The sequence below is a fragment of the Danio rerio genome, chromosome 16, assembly GCF_049306965.1.
Source record: "Danio rerio strain Tuebingen ecotype United States chromosome 16, GRCz12tu, whole genome shotgun sequence".
Classification (NCBI taxonomy): Eukaryota; Metazoa; Chordata; class Actinopteri; order Cypriniformes; family Danionidae; genus Danio; species Danio rerio.
Window position 1 is genome coordinate 45131371 of NC_133191.1, and position 25653 is coordinate 45157023.

At 40.7% G+C, this 25653-nt stretch overlaps 1 protein-coding gene across 2 annotated transcripts in view; it reads right to left on the reverse strand.

The window, feature by feature from the left end:
- Window positions 1-25653, reverse strand: part of si:dkey-22o22.2 — a 368709-nt gene that overhangs the window by 124731 nt on the left and 218325 nt on the right. For both annotated transcript variants that reach the window (XM_073926494.1, XM_001921088.9), the window contains one exon: window positions 12145-12333. In XM_073926494.1, the coding sequence (XP_073782595.1) occupies window positions 12145-12289 (145 nt within the window). In that variant the 5' untranslated portion in view covers window positions 12290-12333. The remainder of the gene's footprint in view (window positions 1-12144; window positions 12334-25653) is intronic.

Here is a 25653-nt window from a genome sequence, read left to right on the forward strand (position 1 = left end):
CAAGCGCAGGCGCTGGCCGAGCTGCACGAGGGTGGGTCCAACCCAGGCTTACGAGCTTCGCACCGCCGCCGACTTAGCTCTTCGGACTACTGAGTCCGCTGCGTGTGCGTTGGGGAGGACGATGTCCACATTAGTGGTCCAGGAGCGCCACCCCTGGCTGATATGCGCAAAGTCGACAAAGTCCGCTTTCTTGACTTCCCCATATCCCCAGCCAGGTTCGGCGACACTGTCTGTGAATTCACCCAGGAATTCAAGGCGGTGAGAGAGCAGTTGGTGGGTGATGTCTTATCGGCGGTCCGTAGCCCGCTCCGCCCGCCGTGCCATTCATACCTGCTCCTCGCCGAAGGCGTCCGCCTACGAGAGCTGCTCCGCCCCCGCACACGCCTAAGGCGAAGCGAGCGCGTCGGGCACCTCGGAAGCAGGCAGCCCCCCTGCCCAGAACGCCGCTAAGTCCGGCAACGGACCGCGAAGCGCCCCTGGGACAGGCCATCTGGAGAAGAGGGAACTTGCTCTTTCCCCGCTGGAGGGCGGGGCCCCATTTCCAACGGCACTTTTTACTGCCATGAAAACATTATGAAAGGGCACTTTTCACTTCCCCAGATGTGACAGCCCGAAATCTGCCAGTCTGGGACGCTATGCTTTCTAGCTTGCAGATTCGGTGCGTTTCGCCAGTGGCTCACGAGCGCTGGGAGGACGGTCTCCTTTCTCCCACCCCTCGAGCCTCCCCTCCGGAGCTCGGGTTTGGAGTGAGAGCAAATATCCCACCTCCAGCTTTTCCGTGGGACCCGCGAGCTTCCCGGATCAGCACACCCACTCCGCGCTGCCCCACTGCTGGTACGTCAGCGATTGTAGCGATGAGTCCATTAGCGAGAGCTCTGCCTGCCTGGTTAGCGCGGGCCAGCTCTTCGCGGTGGCTCATACGCACAATCAGACTCGGCTATGCGATTCAGTTCGCGAAACGGCCCCCCAAGTCACGGGTGTGTATTCACCAGGGTCAGCCCCCTGTCCGCCCCTGTCTTGCGAGAGGAGATTGCTGTCCTCCTGGCGAAGGATGCAATCGAGCCGCTCCCTCCAGCCGAGATGGAGAGCGGGTTTTACAGCCCACGCTTCATCGTGCCCAAAAAGAGCGGTGGGTCACGGCCAATCCTAGATCTGCGCGTTTTGAACCGCTGCCTGCACAAGCTGCCGTTCAGAATGCTCACGCAGAAGCGCATCCTCCGGTGCGTTCGTCCTCTGTGTTGGTCTGCAGCATTAGACCTGATGGACGCGTATTTCCATGTCTCCACTCTTCCTCGCCACCGACAGTTTCTGCGGTTTGCGTTTGAAGGTCGAGCTTGGCAATACAAAGCCCTCCCCTTCGGGCTCTCTCTGTCTCCGCGGGTCCTCACCAAGCCCGCGGAGGGTGCCTCAGCGCCCCTTCGGCTCGCGGGCATCTGCATACTCAATTTCTTTACGACTGGCTGAATTGCCCTCTCTTTTGATTATGCACAGAGTTGATTATGCACAGAGACAAAGTGCTCTGGCACTTCCACCTGTGGGGGTTTCAGGTCAACCGAGAAAAGAGCAAACTCGCCCCCGTGCAGAGGATCTCTTCTCTCGGGCTGGAGCTGGACTCGGTCACCATGGCAGCGCGCCTCTCCGGAGAGCGCGCTCAGCTGATGCTGTACTGTCTGAGAGAGCTCGACAGTAAAATAGTGGTCCCACTGAAACAATTTCAGAGGCTCCTGGGGCATATGGCATCCGCAGCCGCTTCATGCCGCTCGGATTATTCTATATGAGACCACTTCAGCACTGGCTTCACGATCGAGTCCCCAGACGCGCATGGCACGCGCGCGCACACCGAGTCTCTGTTACTGCGCTGTGTCGCCGCGCCCTCAGCCCTTGGAGCGACCCCTCGTTCCTACAGGCCTGGGTGTCTCTAGAACAGGCGTCCAGTCTTGTTGTCGTTTCAGCAGACGCTTCCAACACGGGCTGGGGGGCTGTGCGTTGCGGGCATGCGGCTGCGGACCTGTGGAAAGGTACCCAGTTGCATTGGCATATCGCCTGGAGCTGTTGGCAGTGTTCCCCGCTCTCCACCGTTTTTTTCCGGTGTTGGAGCGGCAACACGTGCTGGTCAGGACGGACAGTACGGCGGCGGTGGCGTATATCAGCCGTATAGGGGGTATGCGCTCTCGCCGCATGTCTCAGCTCGCCCGCCGTCTGCTCCTCTGGAGTCATCCGCGGCTGAAATCGCTGCACGCCATTCATATTCAGGCAAGCTCAACCGTGCAGCCGATGCGCTCTCACGGCAGCCTTGCGTCCTGGAGCATGGAGACTCCACCCCGAGTCTGTTCAGCTGATATGGGCGCGATTCGGGGAAGCCCAGATCGATCTGTTGCTTCCCCCGAGATCGCTCATTGCCAGTTGTTCTTTCCCTGACCGAGTGCTCTCGGCACGGATGCACTGGCTTACAGCTGGCCTCGGGGCACGCGCAATACGCGTTTCCCCCAGTGAGCCTGCTCGCGCAGTTACTGTGCATGGTCAGGGAGGACGAGGAACAGGTTGCTGGTTGCGCCCCTCTGGCTCAACCGGACCTGGATGTCAGAGCTCTCCCTCGCGATAGCCCTCCCCTGGCAGTCCCTTCGAGAGAGCACCTACTCTCTCAGGGACAGGGCACCACCTGGCACCCTCGCCGATCTTTGAAGAGATTTTTAGACGCGAGGAAGACTTAGGTAACCTCCGATTGCGGTGGCTAATACCGTCACTCGGGCTAGAGCCCCCTCCCCGAGCGCGCCTATGCCCTGACGTGAAGTCTATTCACTGAATGGTGTGTCTCTCGCTGAGAAGACCCCCGTAATTTGCCAGATCAGCGTTGTGCTTTCTTTACGCCGAGAGAAGTTGGAGAGCAGGCTGTCGCCCTCCACACTCAAGGTTACGTGGCTGCCATCTCCGCTCTCATAACGCGGTGGCTGGCAGCACCGTGGGAACGCATAACCTCATCATCCGGTTCCTCAGGGGCGTTAAGCGAATTAATCCACCCCGCCCCCCTTCATGCCCTCTTAGGATCTCGCCCTCGCTACACAAGCCGCGTCAGATCCCTTCGATCCTCGACTCAGTATATTTCTGTCCCTGAAGACAGCTCTGCTGGTCGCGTTGATATCGATTAGAGGGTCGGGGACCCGGAGGCATTTTTCGGTCAGTGACTCGTGCCTGTAATTGGGCTGGCTTCTCTCACGTATGAGACCCCGCCCGCGATATGTGCCCAAGGTTCCTACCACTCCGTTTTTTTACGAGGTAGTGAGCCTGCAAGCGCTGCCCTCGGAGGAGGCAGACCCAGCCCTTATTTATTGTCCAGTTCGCGTTTTGCGTATTATCCGGACCGCACTCAGAGTTTAGATCATCTGAGCAGCTCTTCGTCTGTTATAGCGGTCGGCAGCAGGGAAGTGCCGTACCGAAATAAGTTCCCACTAGATTGTGGATGCCTTTCTTTCACTATCAGAGCCGAGATGAGCCGCGTCCCCCGAGAGCGCGTGCGCACTCCACTCGGAGCTTCGCATCCTCTCGAGCGCGCGCACGCGGCGCCCCTCTAACAGACATCTGTAGAGCTGCGGGCTGGGTGACACCCAACACATTTGCAAGGTTTTACAATCTGCGAGTGGAGCCGGTTTCCTCAAGGGTATTAGGTAACCCTTGGTGATTGAGGAAACAACTCGGTAGGGTGTTGAAACACGCTTGCTGCGCCATTTTCCCTAACACGGAGATACGTGCGCCTTTTTATCTGTCAGTAAAGTTCCCCGTCAGGTGAGCCCTGCAGATTCCTCCGTGGCCCCCAGCACTGACTCAGCGGAGGAGTCACTTGCTGGCCCACTACGTTGTAGGTCTGCCCGCTGGTCAGCCCGCGTTTTGGGTAAAGGTGTCTGCTATGCGTGGTCCCCACTAGGCGATCCCATATGCTTATTCAGCCACGGTTAAGTCCCCCCCCCCCTGGGCGGACCCGTGTCTTCCCTCCCCGCTAACCACTCTTTTGCTATGCGTACTCCCCCTTTTTAGGGCTAGTCCATATGTAAATTCTGCCATCTATCCCCCCTTGGGTAACGGATGGCCTCCGCAGCGTCCTCCCTATCGGGATTGCACGCTTCCCAACGTACTGTCGTATTCCTAGAATTATCTAGATGCTCACGACACCCCAAAAAATATATATAAATCCGTAAAACTTCTGTTGAAGTAGGATAAATTAGGGCCAGGGACACGTTGGAGGACCGCGCCCCCCATGATGTGGGTGCGTCACGCTTGCTTGACTATCTCCTCATCGGGGGTGTTGGTAAGGTGCAGTCATTATGGCGCTTTCAATGGGCTCCCAATGCGTGGATTTTACAATCAAATCCACTTATAGTGCTGAAGTTCCCCCCGAAGGGGAACGTTCGAGGTTACTAAAGTAACCCTTCGTTCCCCGAGGAGGGGAACGGAAGCACTATACTCCGTCGCCATAATGACTGTCCCTTAGCTGTTGAAAGTCTCTTCAGCTTAAAAAGGATAGCGTCTGCTGCGCCAGGTGAGCTTATATACTCAGTTGATTGCTTATGCCGCTCACCTGCGCAGGCTTGCGCTGCCAATTCATTCTTAATTGGCCCGTTCAATACTCTTTCAGACGAGTAGCTTCTGAACCGAACCTCCCAATGCGTGGATTTTACAATCAAATCCACTTATAGTGCTTCCGTTCCCCTCCTCGGGGAACGAAGGGTTACTTTAGTAACCTCGAACGTTCTCCAGCAATCTGAATGGACTAGATCGCTGGTGATTGTGAAACTACTACTACAGTGAAAACAAACACAAACTAGCTTTTTCATGATTAAAATTGTGAATTTATTAAATTACTTTAAATTAATTTAATATTACATTAAAAGAAAATAAATATAAAATAATTATAAAAATTTTATTGAATTCATTGACATAAATGAAGGAATTTTTTAAAAAAATGTTTAATATTATAGTATTGATTTCTGTAGCTGTATTATGAAGTTTGTATTTTTATAATTTATTAAATTCAATTCTAATAATTTTTTAAGCTAAATGAAAAATAAACAACAATTAAAATGAACAGACAAAACTGAAAACTATTCATAAAACATATAAAACTTTTAAACTATTCATAAAACACAATATATACTTCTACTACTATAAAAATGAACACAACATTTTTCAATCTTCAAAGTAGTGAATTGATCAAATTACTTTACTTTAATATTAAACTAAAAGAAACTAATTAAATAAAAATAAATATAAACAATTAAAATACATTGAATTAATTGACATAAATGAAAGAAAAATAAAACAAATATTTAAATATGATAAATTTTAGAAACTGTATTATGAAGTTTGTACTTTTATGCTTTTTAAAATAAATTCTAATTATTATTTTAAGGTGAAATAAAATAAAAACAATTAAAATAAACATGGATAAAACTGAAAACTATTCATAAAAACATGATATATACTTATACTACTATAAAACTAATACAAAAATAGCCGCATTCCCTTTTGTCTCTGGGGCCCCCCTAAATGTATGGGCCCTTGGAATAGTCCTAACCACCCCCCATCTAAACATCCCCCACCCCAGCGGTGCCCATGCTTCTACTATAAAAACTAATATAAAATAGCGTTTTCATCTTAAAAATGGTGAATTGATCAAATTACTTTAATTTATTATTAAACTAAAAGAAACAAATTTTGTATTAAATAAATATAAACAATAAAAATGACATAAATGAAAGAAAAATATTTGTAAAATATTTTAATATTAAAGCATAGTAACTGTAATATTAAAGCATAAAGTAACTGTATTGTGAAGTTTGTATTTTAATGCTTTTTTAACATTTTATTTTTAATTATTATTTTAAGCTAAATAGTAAATAAACAACAATTAAAATGAACATGGATAAAACTGAAAACTATTCATAAAACATAATATATACTATACTTCTACTACTATAAAAACTAATAGAAAATATAATCTTCAAAATGGTGAATTGATCAAATTATTTTAATTTAATTTAATAATAATTAACTGAAACCAAATTTGATATATTCTAGAAAAAAATGTATTGCACCGTAGGAATATTTTTTGTATTTCTAATATAATTTAGTGTAGTGTCATTTTTATTCTATAAATAATATTTATTCTTATAGCCCTATATGATTGTATTTTCTACATTTTATAGATGTTATATATTACAGACAGGCTTAAAAAATATTCATTGTATTTACTATATTTTCTTCAAGTTAAGTGGTTACAAACAATTTATATGGGCTGAATTTAAACAAACAAATGAAGTTGAACATTACTATATTTAATTTGTTTGTTTAAATTCAGCCCATATAAATTGTTTGCGACCACTTACCTTAACAAAATTGTAAATCCAATTAATCATTATTTTGTAATATACTACCAACCCACCAACAGTCTAATTTTAAAAGTGATGACTTGTGGCATGTGACTGACTTGCTATCATTGCCTAAAAACTGTGATGTGCCACTTTATTATAATCATATATTAAAAGAGCAACTCCTGCAAAGTTCAGCTCAACGTGCTAGAGCATTACAAAGACAAAGTCACAAAAAGCCTCCGAGTGTTTTTTACACACATGAGGAGTGCGAGACCCTTCTGCTAGCTGTGCTTCAATGCATCTGTGTGTGTCTGTGTGTCTGAGGAGAAATAAGATCCCCTCCGTTCCTCCTTCAGGACAACAGCAAGAGAAGAGCTCATTTTAAGCGCTGTCCCCTTGAGCGTGTGGTTATTTTGTGAGCGGAGGAGAGGAAGAGGAGGTGGATGAAGAGCACAGCTGGCGAGGCGGAGCAGATCTTCCAGCTGTACCCGCTCCTGCACCTCGCCCTGCTAACAGCTGCGCCAACACCCGGGCAGAGGTCTGATCCAGAATCAAGCTTCATTCTGTGCTCTTCCATTATCAAGAAGTTCATGATTGAAGGCAATGCTAATAACAATAGTGATGGTGATCTGTGGTTCTGTCTACACTGAATGTGCTGCACCAGCAAACTGGTGATCAGGGGTGCGAAAACCATGGATGTCCAACTAAAGTCACAAGTTGCGTTGTTACAAAGTTTATTGAATTGACGTTTCCCAAATCCATCGTTCCAACGAACATTTGCAAAATACGTCGCAAACTCTAGAGCTGTAGTTAGCCACTTATCCTCCCTATGCCCTATTCATTTAGAACATTCTGACATTTAAACTTGGAATTTATATATATATAATATATTCAACTATATATATATATAAGCATTAAAGTCATCTCTCTCTTAGGTGCAATTTGCTTTCAAAGTACTTTTACAGTTCAGTTTTAGCGATCTTCATGTTGACATTTGTGCTCCCTTGACAGTGCTCTTTGAAAACATTGATGTCATTTTGAACACAGCCATGGCTCATGACGAAAGCTACAGGTGATTCAGGAGTTCGCCCCCTAGCGGATGATTGATTATGAAGCGTGTTTGGCATGCTGTCCCGATAGAGAGCCCTGAGATTGTGAGATACTCGAGCCCAGGGCTCCCCCCTATTGCAGGGCGAGAGGGGAGTCCAAGTTCAGGTAGGTCTCGAGAACTCCCCCTGCTTTATAATGTTGGGAGTAAATTATGAATGCTATGGAGTGTCTAAGCTGTCAATTTAGTTTTGTCAATTTAGTTTTGTTTTATGTTTTTGGTCTGTCGGCGGAAACCTGAAAGCCCGGTAAAAACTCGGACGAAAGCCCGGACGCAAACACGTGGAGAACATGCAAGCCTCACACAGAAATGCCAACTTGGCCAGGTAGTGTCTGAGCCAGTGACATTCTTGCTGTGAGGCAATAATGCTAACCATTAGGGGTGGGAGGAGGGGGGTGGGAGAAGTAGGGGTGGAAGTGGGGGATTCTTCAAGACGAAGATGGCTGAGGTAAGATACTCTGGTTATTTATAGTACTTTAATTTAATTTTTATTAATTTAATTTAATATTTATTTTTGGCAGCAGTATAAAAATCTTTACTGTGACTGAATAATTTAATGCACACTGGAAATAAGTGTAATTGCATTTTATTTTTTGCATTTGTATGTATGATGAATAATGGTCTGTGTATTGTACAACTATATTCATGAATATATTTTTTATGTTTTGAGGAATACATTTTTTTTTATTCAATATAACATTAAAAAATCTATTTGACATGACCTTTTGGGATGTAATATTTTTTCCAAATATATAAAGAAAATTCCTATAGCGCCCACACTGATCGTAACATAACTAATGCTTTATTGAACAATCACCTTTCAAGAATGTCCATTTTATCACTCCTATCTCAGTTCTGCAGAATCGATGTCTAAAATATATACTAACCTGAAACATTAACAGCACTTTGTCCCACAGCATCATTCATTTCTTCAAATCTAGTCTACCTGACAATGACTGACATTCAACTAATGGCCGCATCAGAAACTCTTGATAAAGAAAGCCATTGGCAACGACACCTACAAACATCCCAGTGTAATTTCACCAGAGACAGAATATTTATAGCACAGCCTAAATCCTTATGGACCAGAGAAGTAATTTTGTAATGTCACAACATATCAGATGATGAACGACTAGCCATTATGAGAGGTTATGATGTTTCTGAAGATGTCCTAGAGGTACAATAAAACCTGTTCGACACACCTGTACTAACACACATACATTACATGCTCATGTGCCATAACATATCACAGTCAATTGCTTGTTTGGTATTTTTGCGTTGACTAATCACAATGAATTCCACAACTGACCTTAGCTGTACTAAATGAAATCACTTAAACAGTGAATAACTATGGAAAGACAAGAATTACATTTGTAACTGTTTTTATTACAGTATTAACCAAGCTGATGAAAAAGGCATGTCACGGTCATTATTTCTAAACATAAAACCTGTCTACTGTGTCCATTATGATTTCATGCCATCCTAATGGACATAGTCCTTCCTCCTTAAAGGGAGAGTTAAATTTACCTATCATTTTCTCACTCTCAATTAGTCACAAATCTTTATGAGCTTCTTTCTTCCGTTAAAAACCAAAGAAGATGTTTTGAAAGATGCTGAAAACTCATAGCCATTGACATTCATAGTAGGAAAGGAAATACTATAGAAGTTGATAACTATGTTTCCATCCACCTATTTTTATGCACATTTTGAAATATCACATAAAAATGCTGAATGGAAACTCCAAGATGTGCATCATTTTGAAAATGTTCACAAAAGAAGATATGCACTAGGGGTTGAGCGACTATATTTTTGGAAATCAACTTTTATAGGCAAGGCCAGGCAAGGCAAGGCAAGTTTATTTATATAGCACATTTCAATACACAGTGGCAATTCATAGTATCAAAGTGGACTTCCAAAATATGCTATTTATTTGCAAAAACTATATACACAGGCTGTTGGACAGCTCATAACACATTGCAAAAACAATGCAGCATTACCAATCACCAGGGGTGGAAAGAGTACTGAAAAATCATACTTAAGTAAAAGTACCATTACTTGCCTAAAAATGTAGCGCAAGTAGAGTAAAAGTGTCTGTTTTAAATAGTACTCATTTGAAAAATGTACTCAAGGGAAAGTAAAAGTCATTTACAACTTAGTAAATTTCATTCATTCATTCATTTTCTTGTTGGCCTAGACCCTTTATTAATCTGGGGTCGCCACAGCGGAATGAACCGCCAACTTATCCAGCAAGTTTTTACGCAGCGGATGCCCTTCCAGCCGCAACCCATCTCTGGGAAACATCCACACACACATTCGCACACACACTCATACACTACGGACAATTTAGACTACCCAATTTACCTGTACCGCATGTCTTTGGACTGTGGGGGAAACCGGAGCACCCGGAGAAAACCCACGCGAACCCAGGGAGAACAAGCAAACTCCACACAGAAAAGCCAACTGAGCCGAGGCTCGAACCAGCAACCCAGTGACCTTCTTGCTGTGAGGCGGCAGCACTACCTACTGCTTTGCCTTAGTAATTTTCAATTCCTGAGAAAACTACTCGATTACAGGGATCTTAATATTTGTAATTTGTTATTTTACACCACTGCCAATGACTGATTTAAGTGTAAAACAAATGCACTGGTAACACTTTATTTCAGCAACAATGCAACATTAGCAACAGGGATAGTTTTACTTATAAATAAATGCAGTCAACAAAGTCACTGCACGTTTTAGTAAGAATGTAACAATAACGTATATTTTAGTGCAGAAGTAATGCATTCGTCCTCAGCACACAGATTCAGGTGAAATTATTCATAACAACAACACATGAAAGACAAAAGCTACTGTATAACGATATGCTATAAGTGTAAGCCTTATTACACTCTCATAAACTTGCTCAGACGCATATTTTACCGCTATGATCGTGCACGCTAGAAAGCTGCTCAAAATCCTGCTCAAGATGGAGTGACCTAACTGGCATCTGTTTGATGATTTTAAATTCACTTAATGTACACATAAATTGTTGACGCTGACAAAAGAAAAATATAATTTAAAAATTTATTTTAAATAATCGGAGGGAAGATAGTGAATTCAGTGAACCTACCTTCGTGAGTAAAGCTGCATGTAGTTAAAATCAAAATATGTGATCTGAACAGCGCGACTAGTTGAAATCAATCAAAAAGCATCTTGGCAGAGCATTAAAGTCAACTAGTCGATTAGTCGACTAGTTGGTGCAACCTCTGGCATGCGCACAACTTTTTATTCAACAAGAAAATTTACGCATTCACTACAATGAAAACACATTTACAGAAAAAAAAAATCCTTTGAGCGCATCAAAAAAGTCATGTGATTTTGTTTTAAGCGATAATGTGATTACAAAATTGGACAAATCAGTGGGCCGACCACATTGTAAAATTTCTGAAATGTTGCCAAAGTCTGTCATCAAAGTAGTTCAGTGTTATTACTATCTATTCTATGGAACTATCTATTCTTCCAAAGAGAGTCTCATGCCCACAAAAGCAACTGCGTATTCATCAAGAGCGTAGTCAAAAGCAGGCAAATAACGAGGGCAGGCGGCAAAAACAACAGGAAGAATAAACAAAACACGACAAGAATAACGCTTAGAAATGTTACAAACAACAAGACTCAGCAATGTGTGTGAGAATGTGAGGAGTATATACAATCCATGTAATCAGTCTTTGAGCTTCAAGCTGTGTTTGCCCGATCAAAGGTAATCTGGAACTGGTGTGTGTGAGGTGCATAATGGTAGTTGTAGTTCATTTCAGTGGCAGAATTGTAGTCTGGGTGATAGTGTGTGCTTTCCAGTGATCTGCAAGGCCTAGATTGCTGTTGATCATGACACTTAGACTTATCAGATGAAAACTGTGCTTTATTCGCAAATGTTTTATACAATATTCTAGTTTTACGCATAAATCTAATTTGCATCTGTGGTTGAAAACATAGCTAATGGCTACAGATATCCAACATTCTTCAAAAGATAGAAAGAAACTCAGATTTGAAACAGATTTGGGTAAATAAATGATTGTTTTATTTTTACCAAACTTTAAGTTACAAATTTACTAACCTGTGCTTAACGTGTCAGCTGAAGTAATTATTGTTAAAAAAAAAAAAATTTATATAAATATATTTGTAGTCATTACTCCAGGATTTCTGGTAACTTAATAATAATTAAATAAAAATAAATAATTAAATATTATATAGTCATTTTTGTAAACTAACAAAACCATAATTTTATAATAACTTAATATTTTTGTGAAAACTTTAATGCCTTTCACAAATATTTAATGAATAGAAAGTGCTGAAGTACAGCAATTATTTAAAAAAAGATCTTTAAATTAATTATTTTATTTTATTTATTTTTTATTTTATTACCACCAGTGTAAAAAGGATGAATACATGATGACTGTTTTATTTTTTAGGAGAACAACCCCTTTTACCAAACTGTAAGTCACAAATTTACTAACCTGTGCTTAATGTGTCAGCTAAAGAGTATTTCTTTTATGCCTACTGTCTGGGGTTAAAATTATTGATCATGCAATACATGTGCGACATCAGTCTAACTCGCCTAAATCTAAAGTGGGGCAGCGTTTTATCAGACTGCATGATTGTATTGCCAGCTTTCCAATCCACTCTGAACATCACACCTACCATCAACCAAAAGGAAGTGAGCCGTTCCCACCGAGCCGTCTGGACTTTGGGCCACAAGCTTGTAGACCACAGATCCAGCACCAGTGTCAGGACCAACGGCGGCCAGGTAAGGATAGGGGAACATGGCCCACTGTAGATTCGACATGTTGGGGAGGGTCAGAGTCAGTCGGCACAGGTACCACTCATCACCTGGAGAAAGAGAGACAAGACAGAAAAATGTTTCAAGTTGAAGATATTTGAATAAAGAGTTACATGCAGTGTAGCGTCAAACATTTCCTCTACCGTACTGAAAGAAAAAAAAAACATTAGTGTGCATGAAAACACAGGCCATATTGCGATTAACAATGTATTATGCTCGCTGACACCATTTTACACTTTTACATGGTGCTTATACATGATATTTATATTTTATAAATGATTTCCATGTAAATAAATCTGTAAATAATTTCAGTAATTTCATTTAAAATGACACTGTTAACCCATCCTTTACACATTAACCCACCCTTAAACCTACCCATACTAGCAAACCTGTCCCTATAACCCTACCCATATCCCAGCTGGTAGCTAGCTCTCTGCAACTCTCACATGGTTGGCCATTGAGGCTAAGCAGGGCTGCGCCCAGTCAATACCTGCATGGGAGACCACATGGGAAAGCTAGATTACTGCCGGAAGTGGTTTTAGGGAGACCAGCAGGGGAGGGTCTGAGTGGGTCCTAACTCTCCAGTATATTGATGGGGACTTTATACTCAGTGAGAGCCGTCTTTCTAATGGAGATCCTGGCCAAATCTTTCCACTGCCCTCTGACCATCATGGCCTCCTAACCATCACCTTATCTTAATTGGTTTCATCACTCTCCACCATCAGCTGGTGTGTGTTGTGCGGTCTGGCGTAGCATCATCCAGGTGAATGCCTCTCACTGGTGGTGGATGAGAAGACCCCCCCCCCCCCCCCCCAAAAAAAAGGGTAAAGCGCTATATATAAATGTAAGAAATAATTATTATTACTTATAAGTTAATTGTTACAGTTATTATTGTTATTATTATTATTACTATTATTATTATTACTTGACATGTGTTGTGCAATACAACATAAAGACAATAAGTACTTTGTGCTTATTTTTTTATTGTAAGTACCTATTAATTAAGGTCACTTAATATAAAGTGGAACCAAAAACTTGGAAAAAGGGAAAAATGTTTAATTAAAAATGCTGAAATTTTGTGAATTTGGGTATAGATTGTACACCAAAAAATATATAAATCCATGTACACAAAGTTAATGTATTGTTTATTAGAAATATATATTCAGTAATTCATGTTTTTGTTCAAAAAGCATTACATAAAACGGAACATAACTGCTATTGTAGGCTGTTTTTCTCTCTTCTTTAAGTATCAGCTAATTTAAGCATTAATTAAAATCAGACAATACTTGACTATTGAGAAAGATGTTTTCAAACACTGGTTCCACCTGTAATGTTCTCTGTTATCTATTTACAAATACAAGTGATTCATAACCGTTTACACCTGGTTTTACTATGAGTTTAAATTTGGGGTGTTAAATTCAGTTCCTGGATGGACGCAGCCCTGTATAGTTTAGTTGCAACCCTGCTTCAACCCACCTCTCTGTATGTTTCAAACAAGACTGAAGGACTCAATTGGTTTGATGGGGTGTTTTCAATTAAGGTTGGAACTAATGCCGCGGTCACACTAGAGTTTGTGCGTGTGAAAATTTTGTTGTACAGCGCTGCGAAAAGGGGCAGGAATAAACAAGATGAGTAGACATTAAAAAAGTGAGCGACTGGTCCATATTTTACATTTCTTTCCAGAGAGGTCATGTTTTGATCTTCGATTGGTCTCACGCAATCACGTGAGTTGATTTCGCAGGTCTGAGTTGACCAAGCTTAAACTTTCCAACGCAGCGAACTGCGAAACTGTGCGACAAGCTTGCGTTTCCGGTCTGCCGCATTCATGTGTGTATAAATAGAAGTCTACGGGGAGAAAATGCTGTGTGACCAGGGCTTAAACTGTGCCGTGCTTCAGACCTGCAGGAGTTTAACATCTGCATTTTAGATCAGAGATTCTCGACCGGTGGGCCGCGGCCGTGAGATGAACTCTCAATATTATACTGTAATTTTTGGATTTCATTATTAACATACTATATTGAAACGAACGAAGCAATGCACTTTTTCCTGTCCATTGATTGATTACCTTAATCTCACTGCAGAAACAGCCTCATGATCTTGTCTGCAACTAGTACACATAGTCTGTTCATTCACAAACTATGCATGAAGTGAAAGTGAAAGTCTCTCTTTGTGTATTTTTGTGTGAACTATTTAATATATCCACATAGTTGTCCAAATTAATGTCCTGTGAGTGTTTTATAGTAAAAAAAATTATACATTTTATTTATTATGGCGATGCAGTGGCGCAGCAGGTAGTGCTGTCACCTTACAGCAAGAAGGTTGCTGGTTTAAGCCTTGGCTGGGTCAGTTAGCGTTTCTTTGTGGAGTTTGCATGTTCTCCTTGCATTCGCGTGGGTTTCCCACATAAGCATTTCATACAAACATTTTAGAAATAAAGGTCAGGTGGGCCTTTAAAGATTGATTGGTGAAGGAAGTGGGCCCTGAAGTGAAAAAGGTTGAGAACCCCTGCTTTAGATGGTCTCATGTGACCAACTGTGTTTCGATTTTGTCAAAGCTCTTCCCTTTATCTCTTACTCTTCATATCACTTTTAGAGAATGTTCAGTGGGATTCACACATACATTTGATAGTACACATTTCACAGCTTATTAGCAAGCAAATAAAAAGCGTGTAAATAGCATGCTTTCACTCTTTCAATGTGTTTTTAGATTTAAGTTTTACATTTTATTACTTGCTGTTTAAAATCGCTTCAAAAATCCAAACAAATCTTCCATCCCGATGCATTCACAGCCCATAAATGCACATCTTCTAATCGCAATACCAGGAAAAAAAAAAAAAAAAAGAGCAGAAGGGATAGAGAAAGCCTTCAGCCACCCTGAGTTCAGTGCCGCCTCCCAGCTTCAGACTGTCATTCAGCCCGAGGACGCTTGGCTACAAAAGGGAAATGACATTTTTGTAAAACACGTCATCTCCGACTTCCCCTGTAGGTCCCGAGGAAGTCTGCTGTCAGAGATGTGATCCGCTCCTCCGAACATCAGACGGACCTAACACAACAGAGCTATCTTTTTTGGGTTGTTTTTTGGTGCTCTCTTTTCTCTGTTTGTTTGTTTCCAGACTTTCACCGTGTTGTTTCTGACACCTCACGCAAAAAGCGAGACAACAGTGAGAATAAGAAGAAACTTGACTTCTAAGCGGCCCGTCAAGAGGGAACATACTACCACTATCCTCACTTCCTGTCTTTTCATAGCCACGCTTTGGAGTATGTCGAGAAAGAGAGAGAGAGTGATCGAGGGAGATGCAAAAAAAGACGAAAGACGCAGCGAGAGCAAAAGAGAAACAAGGGTCGGGGGTTGGGGCGTCTCGCTTCTGCCTTTTTCATGTCTCTGTGAAACGGTTGCTGAGAGTTCGTGCAAACAGATGGAGCAGAGCTCATGTTGAGCAGACAGTCAAATAGATAAAACCCACATCAATACCAACAGACCAACAAAAGCCCCCAGACCACTGCACATGTTAAAGTCAACAAAAGTGACATTCTCTATGCAAATGCATGTAAATCCTGTCAAAGTCGCCTGTTGGTGTAATCAAATTCTGCGGCTGTCCACTTTTGCTGCTGTGATGATAATACAGATAAATTATCAGTGGTCTACATGACTGAATCCAGCAAGATGTATGCTAAATATGTGCATAAATGTGTCCCAATGAGAACAGAATCGTTGTTTTTTTACTGAATAATTATGTATTATTTCACATTGTTGGTGGGGATTGCTGACATAAAACTGACGTTTCGATACAGTGTCGAGATCCCGAAGCGCAAGTGCTTCAAAACATTGCACCAAAGCAAGATCCAAAACACCCAGGTCATGTAACTAAGGTGATTCAAACCCCCAGGTCAAGTGACTAAGGTGATTCATAACACCCAGGTCACATGACTAAAGTGTTTCTAAACACTAGGTCATGTGACTAAAGCGATTCAAAGCATCGGACATTACAGAAGCGTTTCGAGGCCTGGCGAATCTTCGTTTGATTGACAGGGTCGGTAAAAACCTCTATCTCATGTAGCCTAGTGGACTGTACATGTGCACAAAGTAAGGTTGCTGCAAATGGCCCGAGTTCAATCTTGACTTGAACAAACACTCTAAAACTTTGATGATGTATTTTAATAATGTTACTTTTTAATCACCAAAAAAAGACATTTTTATTCACAAAGTGTTCATTAGGATGTCAGACCAATGTTAAAACAAAACACGTCACATGTTCTATTAACTCCGGACATCAACTAATCCAATATAAAGTAGTACATCGGCTTCATTATCCCAGTGTAAAGCTTAATAAATTCTACCCCTGCATTTCATCTAAATGTAACAAATATGAATCTGTGGAAGACTCTTTAGGACATCTTTTTTGGTCATGCCCAAAACTCTTTGAGTTTTGTAGTGAAATTTTCAACTACTCTGAGGCTCATTTTTGTAAAGTCGCCCCTGATCCAGCAATCACTGTTTTTGGTTGGTCTGACTCACTTCGTGGGTTTAGTCATAAAATTATAAAAGCTGTCCAATATGGAATAGTGTTAGCTAAAGAAGTTATTCTTTATTAATGGAAAAAGGCATCAAAACCACCACAAATTCTCTAGCACTTTAAATTTAGAGAGACTAAGACACAATCTGATAACATTGCCGACTTTGAAACCTGGAAACCCTTTTTTAATAATTTGTCAAATGCCCAGGATAACAGTTTAAAGGTATAACCCTGTCATTGTCTGTAAGATCACCATATTGCCTGCGCCCACTGGCCTATATATATCTGTGTAACATTGCTGACCAATGTATAATATTAGAGGAACTGATGTAATAATGGTTTTAAAATCTTCTTTTTTTCTGTCTTATGTCCTTTTTTTTTTTTTTTTTTTGCCTTTTCTGTTTTGTCTTTATAATTGTTGTTGCTTTTTGTATTGCTCTGTGTTGCTTTAAGAAAACAGCAGCAACATTTGTCAAACTGTAGAGTGTCGGGTGAAGTAATACACAAGGGTGAAGGATATTATATATATCCCTATATATAACCCTATATCTTAATAATCATACTTACATAAGATAAATATACAGTGTTTGAGAAATAGGTGAAAAGGTGGTGTCTTCCTGTGGTGTGGGAGGGCAGACAGATTCTTCAACCCTGTCCGGTGCTGTTTATGTTCTTTAGGTGCTCCACATCTTTATGTGTCTCCAAAAATTCACATTCTCCGCATGGACACAGAGACCTCAGAATCAACCCTTCCCACCTCACACTGAGCTCTGTATGCAGTCCAATGTTGGAGTAGCCTAAAGGTCCAACAGATGTGGATCAAACCCCAGCGGCAAACACCCACACCTAAGAGGCTAATGGGCCGCAGGCTCTGTCAACAAACCTCCAGCGGCGAGAGCGCGGTTCAAGAGACACCAGAGTAACCCTGGTGAGAAGCTCCAACAATGGGCTCTCTACACAACTCCTTCAAAACAGCTGTTTCACAGTATCACCACATCCTCAACAAAGATAAACACACTTTGGATTGGGAGAATGAGGAAGGAAGGGAAAAAAATATTTGTAAATTAAGACTTCCATAGTTTGTGGTTCATGGTTCATTTCATTCATGTTTTTAATTAAATTATATGATCTTGACCTCCAACAACATTTGAAAAAGTGTCTTCTATTGCCTTTTTTACAGTTTGAAGTGATATATTGTTGTGTTTGTGAATTATGGTACAAAAACCTGGTAATAAGCTGTTAGTACTCTTTCTGTTATTTTACAGATTCATTTCACTATACACTACCTTACAAAGGTCTTGATGTTCATCCCAGTTGTAAGAGCAACAAATAATGTCTTGTCTTTTAGTTGATCATTTGGAAAAGTGGCAGAAGGAAGATTTTTCAGATGATTACTCTATCGAACTACATCCCAATTATCACAAATATGGCAGAAGACCTATTGGAACCCTCAAGACATTTGTGCTGCCCATTACATTACAAAACACAGAAGAGGGCAAATTCTCAAGTTATTATATTTTGATCCTTAAACTTGGATAGGCAACAATACTTTTGTCAGGTAGTGTATGATATTTCTTATACAAAATATTGTTTTAAATTACAGGCGAAGCAGTGGCGCAGTAGGTAGTGCTGTCGCCTCACAGCAAGAAGGTCGCTGGTTGGAGCCTTGGCTCAGTTGGTATTTCTGTGTGGAGTTTGCATGTTCTCCCTGCATTCGCGTGGGTTTCCTCCGTGTGCTCCGGTTTCCCCCACAGTCCAAAGACATGCGGAACAGGTGAATTGGGTAGGGTAAATTGTCCGTAGTGTATGAGTGTGTGTGTGGATGTTTCCCAGAGATGGGTTGCGGGTGGAAGGGAATCCGCTGCGTAAAAACTTGCTGGAAAAGTTGGCGGTTCATTCCGCTGTGGTGACCCCGGATTAATAAAGGGTCTAAGCCGACAAGAAAATGAATGAATGAATGAATGATTCAAATTACTAAAATGTCAATAAAAGTCATTTTGTTAAGCAGAACAGTTGAATTTTTAACATGAAAACTAGATTGAGATAAATGTCCAATAACTCGTTGTGCTTTATGCACGAAGCGAGAAACCCTAAACCCTAGGGAAACCCTAAATCTTGTTAACCTAAATACTGTTAAACCAAAATACTGTTAAAACATATGACCAAAGAACTTTTAATTAATGAACATTTATTTGTAAAATGACAAGGAAACACTGACTTTTTTCTTTTTGTTTCATGACTGGGATTCTTTCTCTTTGTTTCAAAACAACAATATGGAATTCCAGCTCGGATCTGTTTCTCGCTTTGTGCATAAAACACAACAGCTTGATCTTTTTTGGCATCGTAGTTTGCTAGTTTAGATAATGTGTGAACAAATTTTGAGGAAAAAAAAAAACAAGAAAGCCTTTGTGCGTTTGTTTATGCCTCCATAATCCAAGCTAAGCCTGGATGGTGGTGAAGCAAAGCACTGGATATAATATGCTGCGTGTATAAATAGCTGGTGAATTTCATCTAAGTCCACCCAAAGCTCTGTACTAATTTGAATATCAATACAGAATATGTCATGGATTGTTACGTTAAAAAAAAATGACAACAACAAGACTAAGAGCAGATACAAAAAGAGGGACGGAAACAGTGCAGGCTATGTTTGCGCTGTGTTTTCTGCCTAATTTAAAGTACGGTAATTTGGCGAGTGGATGTAACAGAAGCTGAGGAAAATTAGATTCCATTCACAGAGACTTAAATGGTCGTCAGCCGCATCCAATATGAGCAGCTTTTTCTATTGTTAGCATGTTTGTCTGCATCTAAAAGAGCAACTCAAAGGCACTGAGGATGGGAAGAGTATGACGCACTGCCTCTGAGTGAATACGAGGCGATGAATCAATGCTGATTCACCAAGACACAAATGACAGAGGAAAACGAAATTGCTTAGAGTTAGCTCTTTCGTAATATAACAGATTAAAGTGAGGCTTCATTTAGATTCACAGGTGTGAAAGCACCCTTAAGCCTGATTTATACTTCTGCGTCAAGTGACCGGCGTAACCCACGCCGCATGCAACGCGCATGGGTGTGCATTTATACTTCTGTGCGCTGTCTCTGTCGGTCTGCATTAACACTACCGAAACGCTAGTTGGCAGTGAGGTGTAAATGTTCCTCTGTGTCGAGTTTCTTCGCTGCTTTTTTGCTTTTCCTGAACACTTCCGGGATGTACAAGTGGCTCAAACTCGCTAATTTTGAGGCAGGAACCGGCGGACGTGCAACAACTTTAACTATGAGGTAAACACAAAACAAAACTTTCCATCCGGAGCTCCTTCACGGGACTCCACACTTGTAAACAATCGCTTGCTCCATTCGAGCGGCTCTCGGTCCCGCCCTCAGCGCTACCAAGCCGACCAATCAATGAGCTTGCGCTACGCGTCGTGATGGCGACGGCCACGGTGAAGGGCTATGCGTCAGCGCCATAGCATACGCCGGCGTTTGACGCAGAAGTATAAATCAGCCTTTAGACAGCAGCCTCTAGTGGTGCTATCATTGTAAGCTGCTAGGAAACGTCACCAGAGCAATTTCACGTTTCTCACAAATAGAGCCATAGGCATATATTTACAATGGTTTATGTGTGTGTATATATTATATATGCAATAAAAACACTGCTAAACTAACTTATAGGCTTGTCTGGCAACTATAATTGCTGCTCTCTTTGAAGAGTTTCTTTAATCCTCATTTGTAAGTCTCTTTGGATAAAATATGAGCTAAATTAATGAATGTAAATGTAAATGTAACTAAATTTGCTCCACTGTTGGTCTGTTTGGAAAACACTACATCAGAATCAAATCAAAGACTCCCCAAGTCTCTTGATCGTCAGTCTGATCCCTTCCTGAAGTCCCTATTCAAGCTAGAATCCTCCCTACAGGAGCACCGGATGATCTGGAATTACATGCGCACACACACACAGACCACAGGGAAAGTCTCGCAGGTGTCTTAGTGAATGACAGCGCAGGCTGAGTTGTCATAGTGACTGGGACGGTGCAGGTGTCCCCCCGAGTCAAGTCTCCGCTTTGCAGGGTTAAGTCTTTGTGACATGCAAACAGCACGCCGGTGAGCTCATGTAATTGCTTTGCCCTTGCTGGGCTGGCATAAGTAGTTTTTTGCGTTGCGGTCTAAAAAGAGAGCTCTTTTCATGCTCAATTAAACACTCAACGATGTATATCTCATTGTTGTTCTGATGACATGCTTTTCCAGGGATGTAATTAAGTTTTCAAATCAGGGCCTTTGTCTTCTTCTCTTTCTCTCTCTCTGTCACCCTCATTCAACAACTGCGCACTGGAAATCCTCCGGTGAGATGTCTCAAAGAGTGAGAGATATTTGAAAAGAAAGCTACTAGTACTTTGGGTTTCAATCAGTCATACAGTATATTCAGTGCTCAGAATATGTGAGTACACCTCTGACAAATCTCTCATTTAAATTAATATTTTCTAAAGGATGTTTTACAGTATTGTATCTGTGCATACACATTAGATTAGTCAGTACTGACCCAAATCTGGAGGTTATCCAACAAATTCCGTTATGATAATGGTCCAAAACTAGTGCACACAAATTTATGTTATAAAAAAAATATTAAATACAAAAATTAAAATGAGGAAGATTCCAGAGAAAGAAAAACTGTTTAAAATGTTGTTGAAATTTTGTATTTTGCTTTTTTTATATATATTTTGCATGCATTTAAATGTATTATCTTTCTATTCCTAAAGATGTTCTGTGACTAAAATATGTTTTAATAAATATACAGTTAAAGTCAGAGTTATTAGCCCCCCTGTTTATTTTTCCCCCGTTTTCTGTTTAATGGAGAGAAGACTCTCCGTTAATAATTCTGACTTCAACTGTATATGTTTAATAAATCTGTTTTGCTTAAATCCACCAAAATACATTGCCTATATTCGCTGAGGAAAGGATAAAAATATTGATCTTCGAAATTTTGTGTACTCAGTGCTAAGAATTGTGTGTATACATTAGCAGACACACAATGTCAACATATAATACAGCACTTATACATTGTCTAACACTCGAGCACTAACACTGTATAAGTATCAATCCTTTTTTAGTTTCTCTCTTAAAGTGTCTTCTTAACATAAACAGTCTAATTTAAAACTATTTGATAGAGTAACAGTGTAGAGCTATACTATAAATGTGGATAGTTATCTGCTTTTTCACAGCTTGTTTCTCAAAATATTAGCACAGAAATGCTAAATATATTTGGTCCAAGTAAACATTTTTTGAAACTTTTTAGTTTGAAGATTAAAACATTTTTGTAACATTTTCGAAATGTTGGTATTTTTAAAAACAATCAAAAACGATTTTTTAATACATGTTAAATAAAAATAAAAAAATGAAAATTCTGAAATAATGTTTCTTAAAATAGCTGGAACATTATCAGAACACTCTTAGAATATATATATTTGTTAGCTGAAAAAAAAAAACTCTGCATGAATAATTTGATATATGTTAAAAATTTCATAGTTTTCTTTAACAGCACAGTTAAAGAAAATGAGACTTGCTTTAACTCTGAAAGAGAATTAAAATTTAAACCATCATGGAAAAAATCAAGGATCCTTATCAAAGTTTTCCAAAAGTAACTTTTAAGGGGGTCATAGTATGCTTTTACAAGACAAGTATCTGTCAATGTGAATGTATCTGTAAAGTTCCAGCTGAAATGACCTCATATTATTTATACCAGTGGTATCCAACCACTGAGTCGCAGACCGGTACCAGTCAGTGGATCAATTGGTATCGGGCCTCACATGAATTCATTAATTATTTCCATTTTATTTATTATTTGGGTCAGAACAATCATTTATTTTGATAAATTACGCAGCAGCACAAGTGGTCTTCAATGAACCTAAACGAGCACATGTCACTCCGCTGCTAGTCCGTTTGCACTGGCTGCCAGTTGCTGCTCGCATCAAATTCAAAGCTCTGATGTTTGCCTACAAAGCGACTTCTGGCCTTGCTACTTCTTATCTGCTCTCACTTCTGCAGATCTATGTGCACTCTAGAAACTAGCATTCTGTGAATGAACGTCGCCTCGTGGTTCCATCCCAAAGAGGGAAGAAATCACTTCCGCGAACGCTCACGCTCAATCTGCCCAGTTGGTGGAATAAACTCCCTAACTGCATCAGAACGGCAGAGTCACTAAAACTAAAAACTCAACTATTTAGTCTCCACTTCACTTCCTAATCTGCAATTGCCTCTCTGGATATCACACTAACTGTACCCCAAAAAAAAAAAAAATTACTAATACTTTCCTTCTTAGACTTTACAGACCTGAAACTTGCCTATAGCCCTTATTCATTGTTGCTCTTATAGTTGTGTAAGTTGCTTCCTTGTCCTCATTTGTAAGTCGCTTTGGATAAAAGCGTCTGCTAAATGACTAAATTTAAATGTAAATGTACTGTATTCACTCGGTTACATCTCGGTCACTTGAGCGGCAAAATGTAACCCACAATTTAGCAAAATATGTAAGAATCAGACATCTTTGGGTAAGTTTCTTTATGAAGGGAAAAAGGCCCAGTAAATGACACAAAAACTGCCAAGGAATGGATCCGCAACCCATTTTCTTGTCAATTTAGGGGAATCCACCATGTCTTTGCAAGAATATTAACTGCAAGAGGTTGCAAATGACAGAAGCCAGCAGCCGTTCACATATCGTGTATTTTCGGCATGCAAGTTTGTTGTTTCCAATAGAGGCGCGGCACAAGTTAAGTGACAAGAACACTTGTCAAACACTTCCATCACCCAATATCCCGGGTGGTGGTAAAATTGTCAAGTGTTGACCAGTCCGCAGTGATAAAAAGTTTGGGGAACAATGAATTATACCACTCTTTAAATGCTCTTTTTTATGATATGCGAGTACACACAATTTTCATGCTTATATCTTTAAATGGAAATTAGCTGCTTTTCCAGAAGAAGGTGGAGCATTTGCAGCTTCACCCCAGACCCTCTGACAACAGCAAACAAAACATCTGTCAGTTTAAACTCTTGTTCTCTTCCGCATCAGCAGTCCAGTATAGTAGGGAATACCAAGTCCATGTGTTTTTTTTTTCTCAGAATGTTGATGTACTTCCAACTGAAACAGGATATAGAGTAGGGGGCAGAGCAAAATAACAGTGAGAGAGGTGTGGTTAAGAATATTGTACCTGAAGCTGTCAACCTGACATTATCAGAGAAAGACCACAAATCCAAATGAACAAGCAAATAGTCAGACTTTGATTGAAGATTACCAAAACAAACATTTATTTCAGTGGATTAACTTGCACGGATTAATTGTTCACCTAAAGAATAACAACAAGTGCTAGCAAAATAAACATTGTAACATTATGTTAAAGTACTTTGTAGTACTTCAGTACTACAAATAAAGTATTTAATAGAGTAGACTTGGTGCACTGTAACTTCTTCATGCAAAAAAAGCTAAATTACACATTAAAGAAAGCTAAAAAAGTGCAAAAGCTTAAGAAATGAAAGAGATATCATTCAGGATGAGTGGGAGAGTGACGTCTCACACTGAGCAGGGTTAAAGGACTTGAGCTTGATGAACCAAACTCCCAAACACACAATGGGAGAGAGAGCATGAGTGTTAGTGTAGGTGTGTAAGTGTGCATACTAATCTGTAGGCAGTGACAGAGGGCAGTTTGTGACACAGACAGGGCCTCATTATTGAAGTAGTGTGTATGTGTGTGTGTTTGTAGACTGTGTGGGCTGTTCTGACCCAGCCAAAGCACAGCGCATCCTAATTAATGATCTCACATTGTGGCCCACTTTTATTCAAACCATACACCACACACAAACACACACACACACACACACAGAAAACTATTTCTCCCTGACACTGTTCTTAATCCAATGTTTACATAATTAAAAAATAATTGAAGGATATATGCTATTGCTTTGATAAATTATTAAATGGTTTATAATACACCTTCACTGACAGCCAAACATAATGTGTTTAATTTACACAATTATTCAAAATTTTGAGTTTTCTTTTATGGTCACCAAGACGGTCTTCATTTGTATATTTTTTAAAATGTCATTTAGTTGATGAAAATACAGAAAATCTATCAGACGTCGCTGTGTACACTTTTGAAAAAAAATTTCTCTCGTGCATTCCATTTGCATCCTCTTCTTGCATTAATCCACCAGGGGGCATAATTTACACTTTAAACTGACCGGCTTGCTGTCAACTGACCAACAGACTAACCCATCCATCCCCTTCCCTAAACCCAACCAATAGTGTTTTCAAAAGAAATCTAAAAAAACAAAAACATCACAGACGTGTGATTTGCCACGTTTTCGGATTTTACCATGTTTTCAACCTGTTATTATTATTATTAATATTATTATTTTGCTTTTATTTTACCTGGTGTAATGTGATTGGGATGCTGGACAAAGGAAGTGTGTATCCAAATGCAGGGTTTATTATGCAGAGAATGGTCAGGCAGGCAACAGTCAACATAGGAGCAAATAGACGTATACGGGCAATCCAGAGTCGTGGTCAATAAACAGGCAGAAGTCAAAAGGCAGGTAGCAGACAATGTAAAACAAACAAAACAAATCAAGGTTCAAACACGGAAGGCAAGCCAAGGAAAACAAGTCGAAATGTTCACAGTTCGGTATAACAAGACTGTGTGTTTGTGTGCTGCATAAATAGTCCAGTAATCAGTCCATGAGCAGCTTCAGCTGTGAGTGTAATCAAATGGGTCAGGAACTGGTGTACAGTATGTGTGTGTGTGTGTGGTGCATGACTGGATCTTGTAGCTCTTGAAATGACGGATTTGTAGTCCGTTAACAATCTGGGTTTATACCACTG